The sequence below is a fragment of the Ovis aries genome, chromosome 1 (genome assembly GCF_016772045.2).
Source record: "Ovis aries strain OAR_USU_Benz2616 breed Rambouillet chromosome 1, ARS-UI_Ramb_v3.0, whole genome shotgun sequence".
NCBI lineage: Eukaryota > Metazoa > Chordata > Mammalia > Artiodactyla > Bovidae > Ovis > Ovis aries.
Genome location: NC_056054.1, coordinates 248,003,632 through 248,021,989, shown reverse-complemented (window position 1 = coordinate 248,021,989; position 18,358 = coordinate 248,003,632). Strand labels below are relative to the sequence as shown.

General features: G+C 36.3%; 1 protein-coding gene across 5 annotated transcripts in view; it reads left to right on the top strand.

The window, feature by feature from the left end:
- The window catches only part of RASA2 (RAS p21 protein activator 2), a 124,674-nt gene that overhangs the window by 41,451 nt on the left and 64,865 nt on the right, over window positions 1–18,358 (top strand). For all 5 annotated transcript variants that reach the window (XM_060395193.1, XM_060395179.1, XM_027959799.3 and 2 more), the window contains 2 exons: window positions 473–567; window positions 10,123–10,199. In XM_060395193.1, the coding sequence (XP_060251176.1) occupies window positions 473–567; window positions 10,123–10,199 (172 nt within the window). The remainder of the gene's footprint in view (window positions 1–472; window positions 568–10,122; window positions 10,200–18,358) is intronic.

The following is an 18,358-nucleotide window of genomic DNA, read 5'->3' as shown; positions in this document are numbered from 1 at the left end:
ATTAATGACCATATGAGATTGTTATTTTCTGTTCTCTTATTTGGAGCTTATAAACTCTTATTAAGTGCAGATATGTCTGTTTAGACAAAACACAGTTTATTCATAGTGTTAAAGAATTGGGAGGATTAGTTTGCATTATCATTGTACAATCATTGTACATTGCTTTTTATACTGAATGTACTCTGGGTAAAAAAGTGAATCTGAATAAGTACTGAAAAGTGCAATTGTATATAAATATGACTGGGTTTTAGTCTAATCCCCTAATTCAGAATGGCTCAGAGAAGGGTCAGTCAAGTGGTAGAGGAAAATGAGGCACCTTTTCATTCTTTAAAATACAGAAACTGCTTTATAAAAATGGATTTTGGTATCAGCAGATAAAAATTATTTAAAAAAATTTTTTAATGTATTATATGTAATGGTGCTGATGATTATAGAAAATATGTTTCCTCATTGTTTTACTTATTTATTATAGGAAAAGTAGCCATCAAAAAAGAAGACTTGTGTAACCACAGTGGCAAAGAAACTTGGTTTTCGCTACAGCCTGTTGATTCCAATTCAGAGGTTCAGGTAAATATTAAGGAATAAGTGATGGAAGAGATTGTCACTCACAGAAAAGAAGTGAAAAATGAACTGATTATACTCGTTCATACAGAGAGAGCTTATCATACTTATTTTAAATTCTGGCACCATGCATTATACATCTCTGGTAACATAACTGGAAGAAAATGCCTTGCCACATGAAATCAAGAATAATGTATGTGTATGTGTTTGGAGGGTGTGTATTAGGAGGACATTTGTTTCCCTGCCTTAGTTCTTTTGTTTGAGTCACAGTAGCAAATTAGTAATTTTTTTAGATGAGGAAGAAGTTTTAATGAAAAAGATATGTTTTATTAACTCAGAGGAGAATCCTTAGAACTGTGTGATTTCATCTGTTCTGATCAGGATGCTCTCTTTACTCTGGAATAAACTAGATTTGGGCCAGTGTTATTCATTCAAACCGTGCCTAAGCCCTTCATGGAGAGCCTTCATACCCACCGTGTTTCCCGTTGTTCACCTTTCTTTTTATTTGAAAGGATATCATTACTCATTTCAAAGCTGTTGCTTTAAATAAGAGATCTTTCCTCTTGCCAAAATGAGAGATCGTAAAGATTCTGTGTGTGAGTTAAAGAAATATGTTCAGCTGTGTAGCTTAACTTTGTATTTGTTTCTGAAAAGTGTGAGCTGCTCTTCGAAATTGTTATTTCTATCTAAAGGGAATCCTTTTTCTTTTTTTCTGGTAACCTTGTTTATTTATAAAAATATGGTAAGGATTGTGAAATTGTTTCCCAAGGGCATAACTGCAAGCAGAATTCTTCCTCTCTTAAAAGAAGTTATAATTTGCCACTGTGACTCAAACTGAAGTTTAAGGCAAGAAAGAAAGTACTGCACGCACACCCACAGATGTTTGCAAATAAAGTGCCCGTGTCTCTGTTTCCTCATAACCTCTCAAGCATTCTGTTTGATTAAATTCTCAAAAAATTAAGTATTTTTTTGCTAAAATGCCTTCTTAAGTATAAAATATAATTGAAACTTTTTTCCTTTCCTCACTCTATCCCATTTTAATGTTCTTTTCTTTACATTTGACAATAGCTTTTATTCTTATCCCAGTTATACTATTTGGTAAATGATCCAGGTGGGAGGCAATGTGATGATATGGAAAGGGTTTTAAACTTGAAGTGTAAAAATGTAGGTCCTAATTTTCATATGTGGTTATTTTACTGACCTTGAATTTTATTTCTGTAAAATGGGAATGAAAGTTACCATGTTGACTCAAATGATTATGAGAATTAAGTGAAATACCTTTAAGAGTACTTCAAAAGCTGTTAATAGCTATACAAATGTAAAATGTCTGTTTACCACTAGTCAGTCAGGTGTTCATTTCCCTGATATGCCTTTACCAGAAGGTAGACAGGAACGTTTTGAAGTGCTTATTTTTCTCTTTAATAGGTGTAACAAAAAAAGAAAGATACGGAAAAGACTTTGAGAATTGGTCTAAAAGGAAGTTTGAGGATTATTTTAAAATGTAGTTTATTAAAGTCCAGTGTTATTCTTATGACTAATGTGATCTGTTAAAGGATTTAAGGGACCCAGCTCTCCAAAGTTAGTTATTTCTGTAGAATACTCTTTATATAATTATTGGAGATGGTATTAGAGATCAGTACTGGGAAACAGACTTTTTATTTGATGGTGTATATTTAATGGTATGTCCAAAACATGAAAATCTGCAAATAGCATTTAACTGTTAGATATTGTTATATGTTTTATTTGCTATGAATTATTTTCATGACCATGAGTTATTAACCTTTACAGTTCTTTTGTCTTAAATGATAGTTACTTTGTAAGATCCACTCACTATTTAAAATAAATTTTAGAAGGAAGAGTATTTCAGTGGTTGGGAGGGATGCATAACACTGGTCACATTAATGTGTATATTGAAAATATTGTTTGGCCCCAAAACAGATCTCAGAATATTAAATTAACCTTGTGAGTCTGAGAAAGATAGAAAAGCAGCTTGATTCATACAAATTCTATTTTGTTAATTTGTTTCTTGCTTAAATTTTACAGAATTTCATAAAAATGTCATGGAAATAAGAGCAACTGGTGAAGCCTTAGGAGAAAGCAATGAGACAGGTTGAGTTCAGCAGGAATTTAAGCTAATAATTGCCATTAGTAATTAGAACAGCATATACCATGCACAGTACTAAGGACTTAATATATATTATTTAACTTAATCTTCAGATTAGCATTGTGAGTTGTAGATAGCATTATGTCCATTTTACAGATGTGGAAAATGGACTCATAGAGGTTAAATGATGTCTGCACAGTTACAAAACTATTAAGTGGTGGAGCCATGATTCCTATAAAGAGCTTATCTGATTCTTAAATTCCCAACCACACTGTTTTACTGCCTTTCACTTTTCTGTACTGTTGGTCAAAAAAAGATTCCAACAGATTATTAGGAGAATCACTTAGGAAAATCTGAGTATAAGGCACTGAAGTGTACCAAATTAGCTCAAAGAAAAAGGGAAAGATGATAGACAGTTCCTAGGGAGCTCCTTGGAGTATGATTATAGGAACTTTAATATGACCAGTGAGAGCTAGAACGTTGTCAGGCAGTTACAGAGGAGCTGCAGGTTCTTACTATAACAGACCAGATACAGTTCACATAGTCAAAATGGTTTTTGAGATTTCTCATAAAGTACACTAAAATATTGTTTTTAATTTCTCATAAAGTACACTAAAATATTGGGTGGTTTATTTTTTTTGGTTGACCGGTGCATAAAATAGCTGGCTTGCATTCGGCACCATGGCAAATAAATATATACTGCATGGACTTTCTCTCAATACAGCAGTAGGTACTGCAGAAGGGACACAGGAATGAAACCCACTGATGCATTTCTCCCTACTCATGTGTTTATTGTGCTCATTTGAGTATAAGTGCTTATTATTTAAATAGTGTTTCTTTCTTTCCCTTTTATTTTGTAAAGTGAATAGTTACTGTTTTCTGTTTCCCCTCTAGTTTTAATAACTATTCACTTTGCAAAATGAAGGAGAAAGAAAAAAATGATTTAATGATGGGATTCCATTGTATTCCTTTTATATATCTGATGAGACTACATGTCTCTCCCTTCTGCTTCTCTCCATAAACCCACTCTAATTTCTTAATGACAACTAAAAAAATACCATATCAGTCTTTAAGCCTGTTTGACCATATGGCCCTGTCACGCTAAGGGCTGTAGTCAGGCCCTTAGACCCCTCACCCTAAGACCTCTAAGGTCTGACTCAGTTCTCTGTCACAGTTTAGAGAGAAAATTTGGCAGATTTGGGTTAGCCCACTGCAGTCTAATTTGATATGATTGGGGAGTAAAGTTTTGGGGCTTGTCCTATAAGGAAAGGGTTAAGGGTTGAGGAAACGATTGATATCTGCTTCAAGGGAGATACTTGATTTCCTGGCTCCAATTGGTATTTGTACCCAAAAGAGTTGCTAAGTTATTGTTGCCTAAGGATCTTCAACTGTGCATGAGAACTTCACTCATTCTTCAGTAGATAGGATTCCTTTCAGTGCTGAAGTTCTAGGGAAGTAACATGCAGAAACATAATTTAGCCCTCAAATAAGAAGCTCCCTTAGTAGTAAGATGGGTTTTATATCAAAACAATTCAAAAATTGCTAAGAACACTTAACCCCTTACCTTGAATTGTTTCCCAGATGCTTTATTAATTGCTGTTAATGTTAATTTTTTTTCAGTTTTCTTTTCAAACATTCAAGATAAATAATATTTCATGAGTGCATTTTTCTATACTTTTTTTTTTCCTTATTTTGTTTTGTTTTGCAGCATTCCTCTGTGGCTTGAACTATTCTTTTCTCAACCTACTCTAACCTGCCTTCAGACCCCACCGTGGGTTGGAGGGAATGCATGGACAGCTTTCACTAATGTTTCTGTGTTACTGGGTCTGGTGGTCATTTTTCAGTCCTCTTCTTACATGGCCTTTCAGCAGCTTTTGGTATTGTTGACTGCTCCCTGTTTTATGAAGCATGTTCTTCCTTAATTTCTGGTCCTGGTTATCATCTTACTTCATTTGGTGTCGTTTCTTTGTATTTTTTGCCACCTAAACAAAGTTAGGTGTTGTGTTGGTACCCCTTCCTATAAGTTCTCTTTTGGCTAAGGTGATCTGCAGCCATGCTTTTAAAGCTGTTTGGTCCTGGAGTTCACCACAAACTCTTTAAGTATTTTTCTTTCTTTATTTTTCAGGCATTATGATTAAAAAGTATGCTTTTATATTTGATATGACTGATTAAACCAAATCGTTCATATGGAGAAGTTGGTGTTCTCATTAATTAAGGGTATTTGTCTCAACACAACTTGTACAAGCAGTAAACCCAGATGCAGTGTCAGTCACATCCTTTTGCTGTAATTGCTTAGTTAATAAGTCTTTACCAACAAGCTTATCTTGAATTTCTGGATCATGCCATAAGTTATTGGTTGTTTTGTAGGTTTTTTTTGGTGTGTGTGGGGGTGGTAATATGGCTTCTGCCCTATTTAAAACAAGCATTAAAAAAATGCAATAACAGTGTATTCTTATATGCAACTGTGTGTATGTTTTTTGTTATAAATTTATAGAAAACATTTTTAAAAATAAAAATTTTAAAGTACAGTGATTATAGCAAATAATGCATACATTAGGATTCCTTTAAACATGTCCAGTTAAGACATAATGAGTATGTAGGTATTTTTAAAACTGCATCTGTAAATTTGTAAACATGGACTAATAAAGGAATGAGTCATTCTAGATCAAAATAAATAATTTTTAAAGAGAAAGCAAATCCATCTGTAAATAGAAGATAATTAAGTGCAGCCTTTATTTTTTCATCAGATAGGCAGCTGTGTCCAAAATGATTCATAGAATTAATTATTATATAAAAGAACATTGACCAGAAATCTAGAAGTTTCCTTCAGATGAAGAAAAATTTTCATCAGTTGAAAATTACTGAGTTCTGTGAGATTATTGTTAAAATTTAGTGTTTTGTGATTGAAAACTAAAGACCCATGCAGTTTTTAAGTGCATGTATTGTGTTTTGCCCAAATACCTGTGTTCATTTGACTTTCCCAAACTATGCAAAAATTCGTGGAATATCTACGATATGGTATGAGAATATATATACTATAAAATTAAAATAATCTCAGATTTTTCTATGTGAAATTTTTATAATAGTAGCTGAAATAAAGTTAGAATATAAACCCTCAGATAGTACCAGAGTAATACAGGCTTCTAAGTATGCTGCTTATACATATTAATGTGGTATAGTTGCTTATATCAACCTACCATGATTAGTGCTCTGAAATATATATAGAATAATGCCCTCTAAGAAGTTGATTTGTTTTTAAATGAGAATATAGAAGATCAGATATTTGGTCTTCCATTATTTCCTCATATATAAAGGGTATGTTATTTTGTTATTGAACCTTCCTTATGAGGATGGATAATAAGAAAGCTATGGTGGGTCAAATCACACTGCACATTTATCACCAGATATAGTTTCTTGTCAGCATCTTACAGTTACTTCTTTGTAAGTACCGTCCCTGTTATTTTTAGTCACCTTAGGATTCTTTATCTTCTGTTTTCATCAGTTTTACTATGCCCTGCCTACATGTGGTTTTCTTTATATTTATCCTCCTTGGGTGTTCCTAGGGGCTCTTACTTTCTGTGCCTTGATGTCTGTCTTCAGTTTAGGAAAATTCCAGGCAATTATCTCTTTCCATTTTTCCCCTTGTTTGTTCTTTCTCTTCTCTTCTGGGACTTCAGTTACATGAATAATAGACCATTTTACTATGTCTCATATGTCTCTTATGCACTCTTCCTCTCTGACTAATCTATCATCTACTTCACCAGTCCTCTTTTCAGCTATGGCTAATCTGTGGTTAAATACATGTTCATTTTGGTTATTTTATTGCTTAATTCTGAATTTTTCATTTGACATATTTTATCATTTCCGGGTATTTGCTCAGTTTTTCATTTCATTTTCTATCTCAAAAAACCTCCAAACCAAACTCTATGTCAGTTAAATCCATTGTCTATGTCTCTTACGAATCTGATCCTCTCTGTCAGGTTTTGATTTTTTGGGTTTCTTGGAGGGGGGGTTGGTGTTTGGTCTAATGGCATGTTTCATAATTTTTGATGGAATGCTGGATATTGAAATATGAAATATTTTAGAGATAACTTGAAGCTCTGGATATTTTTTCCTCCCTCCAGAAAAATTTGCTTTTGGCATGTGGTTAGGCTAGAGGCTGATCTCTTTAACCCAGTTAGGGATTTGGCTGATTCCAGGCTAGATTTCACTCACTGTTCTATGTTGTTCGCCTTTTCTGCTCAAGCATAGGCCTTCAAAGATTCCAGCAGAAAGCCTGGGTGTTTACAAGGGCCTCTCTATCTTGGTGGGCCCTGGGCTCCTGCTTTTATCATTTCCAGCATGAGATTATAGAAAGTTTTGAGTAAGCTTTTTAGCCTCTCAGGCCACTGCTGAAGTTAGAGAGTCCCTTCCAGCAGCTTCTTTGGTTGCTCTACCGGCAGCTTCTGTTTACACCTCATTGGCTAGAACTCTATCTTATGGCTATCCTTAGCCACTGTCCCTGGCTTCAAAGGAAACTAGGAACTGTTTTGCTGAACTCATAATGTTTTACTGAAATCTGGTGGCTCAGAGGGTAAAGCGTCTGCCTACAATGCTGGAGACCTGGGTTCAATCCCTGGGTTGGGAAGATCCCCTGGAGAAGGAAATGGCAACCGACTCCAGTACTCTTCCCCTGGAAAATCCCATGGGTGGAGAAGCCTGGTAGGCTACAGTCCATGGGGTAGCGAAGAGTTGGACACAACTGAGTGACTTCACTTTCTCCCCTCCCAGCCCCAAATAAACTTGTTTTAATACTCTCCATATTTATAAAATGGTGACAGATGTAAGTAAAACTGAACTTGCAGGTGAATATAGTAGGGAATACCAGATTTTTCTTAAGTGTTTCCAAATATGGGTTTGTAACACTAAAAAGGACCTTCAAATAATTTTTAAAACTTTCTGTTCATTTTCTTTTTTTACTAGAAAGCAAAACACATTGATTGGTAGTAGAAACTTTAAAAATCTAGATGAACTTGAAATCCTACCAACCAAAGTTTGATCAAGCTTTGTAGTAATTTTATATAGCAATATATGTAGTATGTTTTATTTTTACAAATTAACTTTGAACTATATACCCTATTTTGTGATTTGTTTCTTTTACTAAGTATCATATATATATATGTATATTTCCATGTTAAAGTATATAATGAGGGTAGTACTTACAGTTTAGAAATTAGTTTCCTTAATTCAGTTCATAATGCTTTTTAATTTTAGTGTTCCACCCTAGTAGTATGTATCTTGTGTCTCCTTGCTCTCTCTCCACTCTTTTTTTGACCAGGTTAATACGTAATTATGTTATTGTTGACTAATACTAAAAGAATGTTCTGTTTAACAGCCAGTGGAAGTAATGAACATATTAGGTAGCCTCTGACTCAATGGCAATGATTCCTGGTAGAACCCCATTAAATATCTTCTTTATTTCTAGTCTTGACTTGATACAGTGTTCAGTACATTTGATACAGTGCATGATATTGTCAGTGAAATTATATTATACTGTTCTTCTACTCTTTATTAATAGTTTTTATTGTTTTTAAAATAGAGTAGATCCTAGACGTTTTCTGAGAAGCATTTGGGAGTGCCCTGTTAGTATACAGTTTCTACCATAAAACACATATATGTTAAAATGGTACAACTGCTTTGAGATGGAAATGTTGATGCAGTTGGCTAGGCTCACTCATGAGTCAAGTGACACAGATGCTGGTGTGACAGCAAACTAGGATTCAGAATTTTCGTTGAGTCATAAATTACTACATATCATGGACCTTCTCGAGATCACTCTTGAATAGTAGGGGCGTGAATATTAAATGCCTGATGAATGAAAGACCTGTTTTATAAATCACATATGATTTTATAAATAATTTATATCTAGGTTTTTAGTGGAAGGTTTGCTAGATCTAGTTCCAATTCCACCTAACTGCTAATTTTATGGCAACTGATGCCTTTGTTTTTTAGAGCTTAACTTTCTTATGCAGACTTTTATGTTGAGATACATCAATGCTTATCGCTCAATCCCTTGAGCTTTATAGTCAGTGAACCTCAGAATCTCTCTTGTATAAAATATGCCCATTAAAAATAGGCTGATTCAGGTTAGATTTCTGCGTATGTCTAAAGGCTTGTTTCAAAGAAGAATAGTAACTATATAATAAACTTTTCATCCTCTGATGAAATTACTTACGTCATTAGTCTCTAGATATCACACCCTTGAAATCTTCACTTGGTAGTGTGACAGTTTGTCATGTCAGTTGGGTGGAGGTAATCTAGCACCAATTCTTAACCAGTTCTGAATTGCTCATTACCAGTTTAGAATTGCTCATCCCTGATGGCAGGGTAGAAATAATCAAGTCCTGGATTATATTGTTCCTAAGCCTTTGTTTCTTGAGAAGTTGATAGTTTGCTTTAAACTTACACTGCTAAATTTTTTAAAAGTCCATTTGTTCATGGCTTTTTAAGAAAGTAGCCCTTATTTTCATTCTTAGCATCCTATGTTTTCATCAGTGTTCTTCACCTGTTTATTGTCTATCCAACTAGATTGTAAGTTCTTATAAGTAGTAACTTTGTTTTACTTTTTTCTTTTTCCCCCTCACCGCATGGCTTTGGGATCTTAGTTCTCTGACCAGGGATTGAACCTGGGCCCTGAGCAGAGACAGCATAGAATCTTAACCACTGGCCTACCAGGGAATTCCCAATGACTTTATTTTATACTTATGTAGATTCCTACCTACTCCTACAGTGTCTCCTAAAATATAGTAAATATTCCATAAATCTTAATTATTTGAGAAAAGTAAGTGTGACAAATTGAATCTTACCAGTTTTAAGTTATTTTTATTGTTTAAATTTGTATGGTACTATCTTTATACTTATCTTTTCTGGACAAAACATTCTGTGTCTTGAATTTGCTCAATTCAAATTTTCCTAAAATGTGTGTTATCTTCCTAATGCATGATAATTGAGATAAATAAATATTTGTTGAATAGGGAATAGAATTCTTAGATTTGAATATCATGTTCAATATAAGCATTTGACTGCTTATCTCTCAGATTTTGATATGCATTGTTGGTTATAAGTCATTTAACATGTACTTGATGTAGACAAAGCCATGTGCTAAGGATCACTAAAATTTAGTTAGTGGATAACTAAATGTTATGACTGCCATTTGAAAAAGAACATACCTTTATAGCACGTGGAACTCTGTTCAGTGTTATGTGCCAGCCTGGACTGGGGGGAACTGAGAGAAGAATGGATGCATGTATATGTATGGCTGAATCCCTTTGCTGTTCACCAGAAACTACCACAGCATTGTTTATCTGCTATACCCCAATACAAAATAAGAAGTTTAAAAATATATATATACCTTTACTTAATATTTTGTCAGTAAAATAGATTTCTCAATTTGTGATTTTTTTTTTTTGTCTTTATAGGGTAAAGTTCACCTTGAATTAAAACTGAATGAACTGATAACAGAAAATGGAACTGTGTGCCAGCAGCTTGTTGTACAGTAAGCATATTTCTTTTGCCAAAATCAACTAGAAATAATTCTCCATTTTGTATTCTTTGACTCTTAAGTCAACTCCTTATTTTAAATACTTCAAAATCTTTTTTTAAGAAATGAACTCTGCTATGTTATTCCTTTATTAATTTGTTTTCTAGTTTATTTTCTCACATCTAGTCTACTCAGGTTATATATGTCATTAATTCATTCAACTAATAATTTATTTATTTAATGTGTGTTAAATGATAGATGTAGGGTGTTTTCATAGGATCACAGATAAACATGTGTGTATAGCCTAACAAACAGGAAGGAGTTGGAAAAGCTTCCTAGTAGATGGCCTCTAGAAACTCCAATAGATAAAACCCAGCAGGGCATTACGGACCCTTAGGGCTAAAACTGAATGTGTACCTTGAGATTACCAGTGTTGATTCTTACCTGCTTTGAAGTCCTTTTTTACACTTTTGCTCTCAACTCATTTTTATCACCCAGACTCTAATCTTCTAACTGTTTAGTAAATCTGTTCCAGCCTTTTCCCTCTGTCCAAAACCCTTCCTCTGGGCTGTCAATAAACAACTGAATATCCCTGACTTCTGAATGTTTTCTCTATGTCTTAACTGATATGTAGTGAATATCCCCTGAAGTACTGTTCCCTCTGCTGCCTTCTTAGTTCAGTTGCTCAGTCGTGCCTAACTCTTTGTGACCCCATGGATTGCAGCATGCCAGGCTTCCCTGTCTATCACTAATTCCCCAAGCTTACTCAAACTCATGTGCATTGAGTTAGTGATGCCATTCAACCATCTCATCCTCTGTGATCCCCTTCTCCTCTCACCTTTCAATCTTTCCCAGCATCAGGGTCTTACCCAATGAATCAGTTCTTTCCATCAGGTGGCCAAAGTGTTGGAGTTTCAGCTTCAACATCAGTCCTTCCAGTGAATATTCAGGACTGATTTCCTTTAGGATGGACTGGTTTGATCTCTTTGCAGTCCAAGGAACTCTCGAGTTCTCCAACACCACAGTTCAAAAGCATCAGTTCTTCGGCGCTCAGCTTTCTTTACAGTCCAACTCTCACATCCATACATGACCACAGGAAAAACCATAGCCTTGACTAGACGGACCTTAGTCGGCAAAGTAATGTCTCTGCTTTTTAATATGCAGTCTAGATGTGTCATAGCTTTTCTTCCAAGGAGCAAGCGTCTTTTAATTTCATGGCTGCAGTCACCATCTGCAGTGATTTTGGACCCCCACAATATAAAGCTTGTCAGTGTTTCCATTGTTTCCCCATCTATTTGCCATGAAGTGATGGGATCAGATGCCATGATCTTAGTTTTCCGCACGTTGAGCTTTAAGCCAGCTTTTTCACTCTCCTCTTTCACTTTCATCAAGAGGCTCTTTAGTTCTTCACTTTCTGCCATAAGGGTGGTGTCATCTGCATATCTGAGGTTATTGAGATTTCTCCCGGCAATCTTGATTCCAGCTTGTGCTTCATCCAGCCCAGCATTTCTCATGATGTACTCTGCATATAAGTTAAATAAGCAGGGTGACAATATACAGCCTTGATGTACTCCTTTTCCTATTTGGAACCAGTCTGTTGTTCCATGTCCAGTTCTAACTGTTGCTTCCTGACCTGCATATAGGTTTCTCAAGAGGCAGCTCAGGTGATCTGGTATTCCCATCTCTTTCAGAATTTTCCACAGTTTGTTGTGATCCATATAGTCAAAGGCTTTGGCATAGTCAGTAAAGCAGAAGAGGATGTTTTTCTGAAACTCTCTTGCCTTTTCAATGATCCAGCAAATGTTGGCAGTTTGATCTCTGGTTCCTCTTGCCTTCTCTGTCTGAGGCTATGTATTCTACGGGCCAGGGAGCAGGGTCAGTAATACTCTCCTACTGCTGCTCCTAACAGGCTTCCCAGGTGGCGCAGTGGTAAAGAATCCACCTGCCAATGCAGGACATGCAAGAGACTTGCGTTCCATCCCTGGGTCAGGAAGATCTCCTGGAGGAGGAAATGGCAACTCACTCCAGTATTCTTGCCTGGAAAATCCCATGGACAGAGGAGCCTGATGGGCTACAGTCCATGAAGTCGAAGTCAGACATGACTGAGCTACACATATACTATACTGCTGCTCCAGACTATTCTCCTAAAAAAAAAAAAAACCCAGCTCCTTTGACGTATGCTCTTTCTGTGTAAATATATATTTATATTATGTACTTATATATGTCTGCTGCTGCTGCTGCTAAGTCGCTTCAGTCATGTCCGACTCTGTGCGACCCCATAGACGGTAGCCCACCAGGCTCCCCCGTCCCCGGGATTCTCCAGGCAAGAACACTGGAGTGGGTTGCCATTTCCTTCTCCAATGCATGAAAGTGAAAAGTGAAAGTGAAGTCACTCAGTCGTGTCCAACTCTTAGTGACCCCATGGACTGCAGCCCACCAGGCTCCTCCATCCATGGGATTTTCCAGGCAAGAGTACTGGAGTCTACACACACATAAAATACTATATATATTACTTAGTTAATTTCTTCTGAACTCTTTTAAAGAAGGTTGCACATACCATAATCCTTAATATATCAGTATGTGTTTTCTAAGAATAATGACACTATTATAAATAGTATAAATATAATATTTAAATGTACTCTATTACAGTTTTTGAATTTAGGAAATTTAACATTGTTACAATAAAAGTATTATCTATAGCTTTTATATTTCAGTACTTTACAGTTACTACATTTTACTTTTGTCAACTGTTCCAATAATGTCCTTTAGACATCTTTTTCTCTCCAAAAAAGTATACGGTCCAAGATCATGTGTTAAATTTAGTTGTAATGTCTCTAATCTCCCTAACCTGTAGTCTTTATCATTTTTTGTCTTTCATGGTACTGAAATTTTTGAAGATACAGGCCAGTTATTTTTTTTCAGATATTCCTCAATTTGGATTTGCCTACTGAAAACAGTTAAGATTTGTGTATAGTTTTTCTTCTAGACCGAGAGCATATAGTGAAGATATTTGGATTAGTCCGCCTTGCACTATTCTCAACTCTATTCAGTTTGGTTATGTTGTATACGTGAAATACAGTTAAGTGGATTGATTTGGTTTGTTTGTATTTAGTTTAATGTTTTCCCCCATCCTTGTTGGTTTACTTTTATTTTTTGAATATGTAGACTATCTGGATGACTTCAGAAGTCAAAACTATACCAAAAGGCATTACTCAGAGATGTGTTAAATTCCCATCTCCTTATATCCAACTCTAGGCAACCATAGGGGCTTCCCTGTTAGCTCAGTTGGTATAGCATCCACCTGCAATGAGGGAGACTTGGGTTCGATCCCTGGGTTGGGAAGATCCCCTGGAGAAGGAAAAGTCTGTCCACTCCAATGGGTATTCTGGCCTGGAGAATTCCGTGGACTGTATAGTCCATGGGGTTGGAAAGAGTCAGACACGACTGAGTGACTTTCACTTTCAGGCATCTATGATCTGGTTTCTCTCCCTTTATTTTTTGCCTTTTACAGAATGTTCTATGAACAGATTTATATAATATATAATCTCGTGTCTTTTACTTAATATACTGCTTTTTAAGATATATCCATATTATATATCAGTATTTCATCCTTTTTTTAGGTATTTTTTATTTTGTGTCATAACTTATTCGTAGATACTGTTGTCCTTGTTTTACAGGTGATGAAACAGTGCACAGATTGGTTAAATAAGTCCAAGTTCATATAGAAAGAGTGGAGTCTGGTTTTAAACTCTGGCAGTTTGATTTTTTTTTTTTTTAGTTTTGAAATAAATCATAGATTTACAGGAAATTACAAAGTACAGAGAGGTCCTTGGTACCCTTCACTTAGTTTCCCTCAGTGGTTACATCTTACATAACTATAAATACAATATAAAAACCAGAAAATTAACATTGCAGAGTATACATTTTATCATTTTATCATGTGTAGATTTGTATAACCACCACCACAATCAAGATACGACATGATTCTATCACTGTAAATATCTCTCTTATGCTAGCCCTTTAAAGTCACACCCACACTTCCCCTGCCACCATCTCTAATCTTGCAACATCTGATCTGTCTCCATATCTAAAATTTTGTCATTTCAAAAATGTTATGTAAATGGACTCTTATAATATGTAACCTTTGAAGTTGGCTTTTTCCCCAGTCACATCCAGCCAGTTTTTGTGCACAGTTTTTAAAATCTGTTTGGCCAATTTCTGTCTTTTATTTAGTGAATTTATACCACTTACTTTTAATATAATTACTGATGTTAGGCTTCAGTTCTGTTCAGTTCAATCGCTCAGTTGTGTCTGACTCTTTGTGACGCCATGGACTGCAGCACACCAGGCCCCCCTGTCCGTCACCAACTCCTAGAGCTTGCTCAAACTCATGTTCATCAAGTTGTTGATGCCATCCAACCATCTCATCCTCTGTTGTCCACTTCTCCTGCCTTCAGTCTTTCCCAGCATCAGGGTCTTTTCCAGTGAGTCAGTTCTTCACATCAGGTGGCCAAAGTATTGGAGTTTCAGCTTTAACATCAGTCCTTCCAGTGAATATTCAGGACTGATTTCCTTTAGGAGGGACTGGTTGGATCTCCTTGCAGTCCAAGGGACTCTCAAGAGTCTTCTCCAACACCACAGTTCAAAAGCATCAATTCTTTAGTGCTGAAGTATTTATTGTACAACAGTAAGAACCTCCATCAGTGTTAGTCTTTCAGCTATCTAACACAATTTAGAAAAGAAGAGAATTCTGAGTCTCTTGTATTTAGTTACATATTTGCTCTTTCCGTATTTTTTCCTTCCTGTCATTTCAGGATCCCTTATCACTGTCTTTTATGTTTAGAGAATTTCCTCTTACCATTATTTTTAGGATAGGTCTACTGGTTACACTTCCTTTTAGTTTTTCGTTGTGTGAAAATGTCTTGATTTTTTTTCTTCATTCCTAAAGGATATTTCACTGAACATAGAATTCTTGGTTGATAGTTCTTTTTTTCCTCAGCACATGAAAAATGTACTATTTCCTTTTGGCCTCCATGATTTTTGATGAGAAATCCACTATCATTCAAATGGTTTTTCCTATACAGATTTTCCTATGTTTCTCTCTGGATACTTCCAAGATTTTTTTCTTTGTCTTTCATTGTCTAAGTGTTATAGTTTGACTATAGATTTGTTTGGGTTTATCCTACTCAGCTTCTTGAACCTTCATGCTCATATCTTTTGCCAGATTAGGAAATTTTTAGCCATTTTTTCTTGTTACGTTTATCAGCCCTGCTAGATTTCTCCCCTGTCCTTTTGAGACTCCAGTGGCTTGAATGTTAGATCTGTTATTATCCCATACATACCTGAGGCTCTGCCCACCACCCCCTCTCTTTTTTTTTCTGATCTGTTTTCCCTCTGTTGTTCCTATTAGGTTATTTCTTTAAGCTCACTGATTCTTTGTTCTGTCTGTTCTACTCTTGGACTCATCTGTGGAGTTATTTTTATTTTGGTTATGGTATTTTTAAGTCCTAAAATGTCTACTTGGTTCTTCTTTATTTCTTTGGTAAGACTTTTTTTTTTTTTTTTTGCTGAAACTTTCTATGTTTTCATTTATTTCAAATGTGTTCATAATTGCTCATTGAGTCATTTTTATGATGCCTGCTTTCACATTTTCTATCAGATAAGTTCAGCATCCATGTTGTCTCAGTGTTGTCATCCTGATTGTCTTTTCTCATTCAAGCTGGAGATTGTATGGTTTCCAGTTCTATCCTGTACATTTTGGGAATTATGTAATGAGACTCTGAATCTAACCAGACTCTGACTCTCTGCTGGTGGGGGAAGAGGAGTTCCTATTCATTATTATCATGTAGAAATAGAAGCCCAGGTTCCTGAGTCAACTGCTGTTGATACCCCTGGAGGAAGGAGAAGAGTTCCTTGAAACTGCTGAATGAGAGCTGGTTCAGGCTCCCCTTTGCTTCTTCCTGTTACCACTCTGACTGGGACAGGGAGGAGTACCTTATTACTGTTCCCTGTGGCCTCCAGTGATATCCTGGTTGGGAGGAGTCAGTTACACCTACAAAGTGGTGAAAGTCTAACTTTCCCTCTCAGCCTTCTCTGATGCCACCCTGACCTGGAGGGGGAGGAGTGGTTAGACTTGGTGGCGATGGAAATCCGTATTCCTCACGTGGTCTCTACTGACTCTACAGGAAGAAGGGCTCATTACAGCTTGTCAGAGGTCAAAGTCTAGGTTCTCACCTCAACTTTAGGCCTTTGTTGATGGGGGTGTGAGGGTAGAGCCAGTGTTTATCATGGTGTTTAACTGGAATAGATGGTTATTGTCTAAAAATGGCTTCTATCTTGCTAAGCTGGCTAGAGAAAGCTGGCTTTTCTCTGGGCACTTTTTGTCTCTTCCCATTGGTACTTCTGGGTTGGTAGCTTCTCTGGTACTCAGTCTGGGATATATAAGGGATAATAAGAAAACCTAGGGAATTCACTGCTGAGTCCCAATTTTGTTGGTTTCCAAGATCTCTGATTGACTTGCCTTCTTCTCTTCACTGCTTAGTTTTATTATGTTTGTTCAACATCCCGGGCTTTTAGCCATGCTTGATGGGAAGAAGAGGGAGATACGCATCTACTCCATCTTGTCCTAGAATTGGAAGCCAGTTCATTTCTTTTTATTTAAGAATAATATTCCTTTGTATGGAATTTGTTTACACGTTCACCAGCTGATGGATATTTGAATTGTTTCCTATTTGAGGCTGTTATAAAGAAAACTGCTATAAATATTCACAAACAGGTCTGTATGTGGACATATATTGATCTGCATTCTTTCCTTCCTTGTCTTTTTCACTTAAGCCTTCACTGTCCATACTCAATGTCCATAGAACAATGGAACTCCAGTAGTAGCTTTGTGGGGTTTATTGTTGATTTCTCAGCTTTAGAGGTATTTTGAAGTTTGTGGTATTTTCTTTTTTTCAGTGATGTTCACGGCTTTCTGTGCTGTTTTCTTTGCGCTCCTTGCTGAACTTAACAGTTCTGGGGAGAGGTCTGTGGAAAGTTTCATATCCCAGTAGTTGCCATTACTCTCTAGGCCTAGAAAGCTCCCCATTGTAGCATTTCTTGAACTTCAATAAGACTTCCATCCACTGATCTTTACCACATTCTTTCCTTCTCCTATTTTACTTTCTTCTAGGCCTTTTTCCATGATCTGGCACTGTAGTTACTTTCTTACAGGTTCCCTAAACTCCCCTGCCCTTCTCTTCATCCCTTTAATATGAATGAACTCAACCTCTTCCTTTGTGTTCAGTGTGCACCTGAATATTGCTAGAGAAAAATCACACAGAAAGACTAATTAAATTCATGGTCACAAACCTCACATGGGTACTTGACAATTAATGTGGAGTTTTACTATGCTTCTCATTATACCTGTGAGATTCTCCATCTCTGCAAACTGTAAATTGGTCACAGCTTCCTGAATCCAAATCTGCAAACCCGGATTGGCCTCCATCTCATTATCCGTAACGCTTAGTAGATGCGGTGCCCCTTCTCTTGTTGTGAGTGAGTTCTTCCATTTGAGCTCTGGGTTCTCTGTTGTTATCCTACTAAAGGACTTTGCTCCTTCATTTATCCCTTCTTCTGTTTCATCAGTGTTATCTGCTCTTTTAGGTTATTCTCAGTAGCGTATAAACATGTTCTAGGATCTTGCATTCTAAAAGACGTGTTCCCAGGCCTCATCTCCACTCCCCGTTCCCACTACCATCCCTGTTTATCTGCTCTCCTTTGAAGGCAGAGTTCTCAAAGTAAGACTGTGTAATAGCTATGAGGGGGGTGTATGTGTGCGTGCGTGCGTGTGCATGCGTGTATGCATGCTAGCTCTGTTCACTGTAGGCAGTGTCATCCCAGGAGCAATGAATATGCTCACTTCCTATATACTTGATTCTAAATAACATTCTCCAGTCAGGATTGTACACTAGATTTTTCTGTAATTATGAAAATGTCTTTTGTCTTAATTGTTCATTTTGGTGGCCAGTAACTGTGTGGCTAATTGAAAACTTGAAATACGACTAGTGCAGCTGAAGAACTAAATTTTAAGTTTTGTCTAATTTTAATTAATTAAAATTTAAATAGCCACATGTGGCTACTGGCTGCCTATTAGACATGCTCCAGTAAAAAGAAGGTGAATTTTTTTTTAAAGT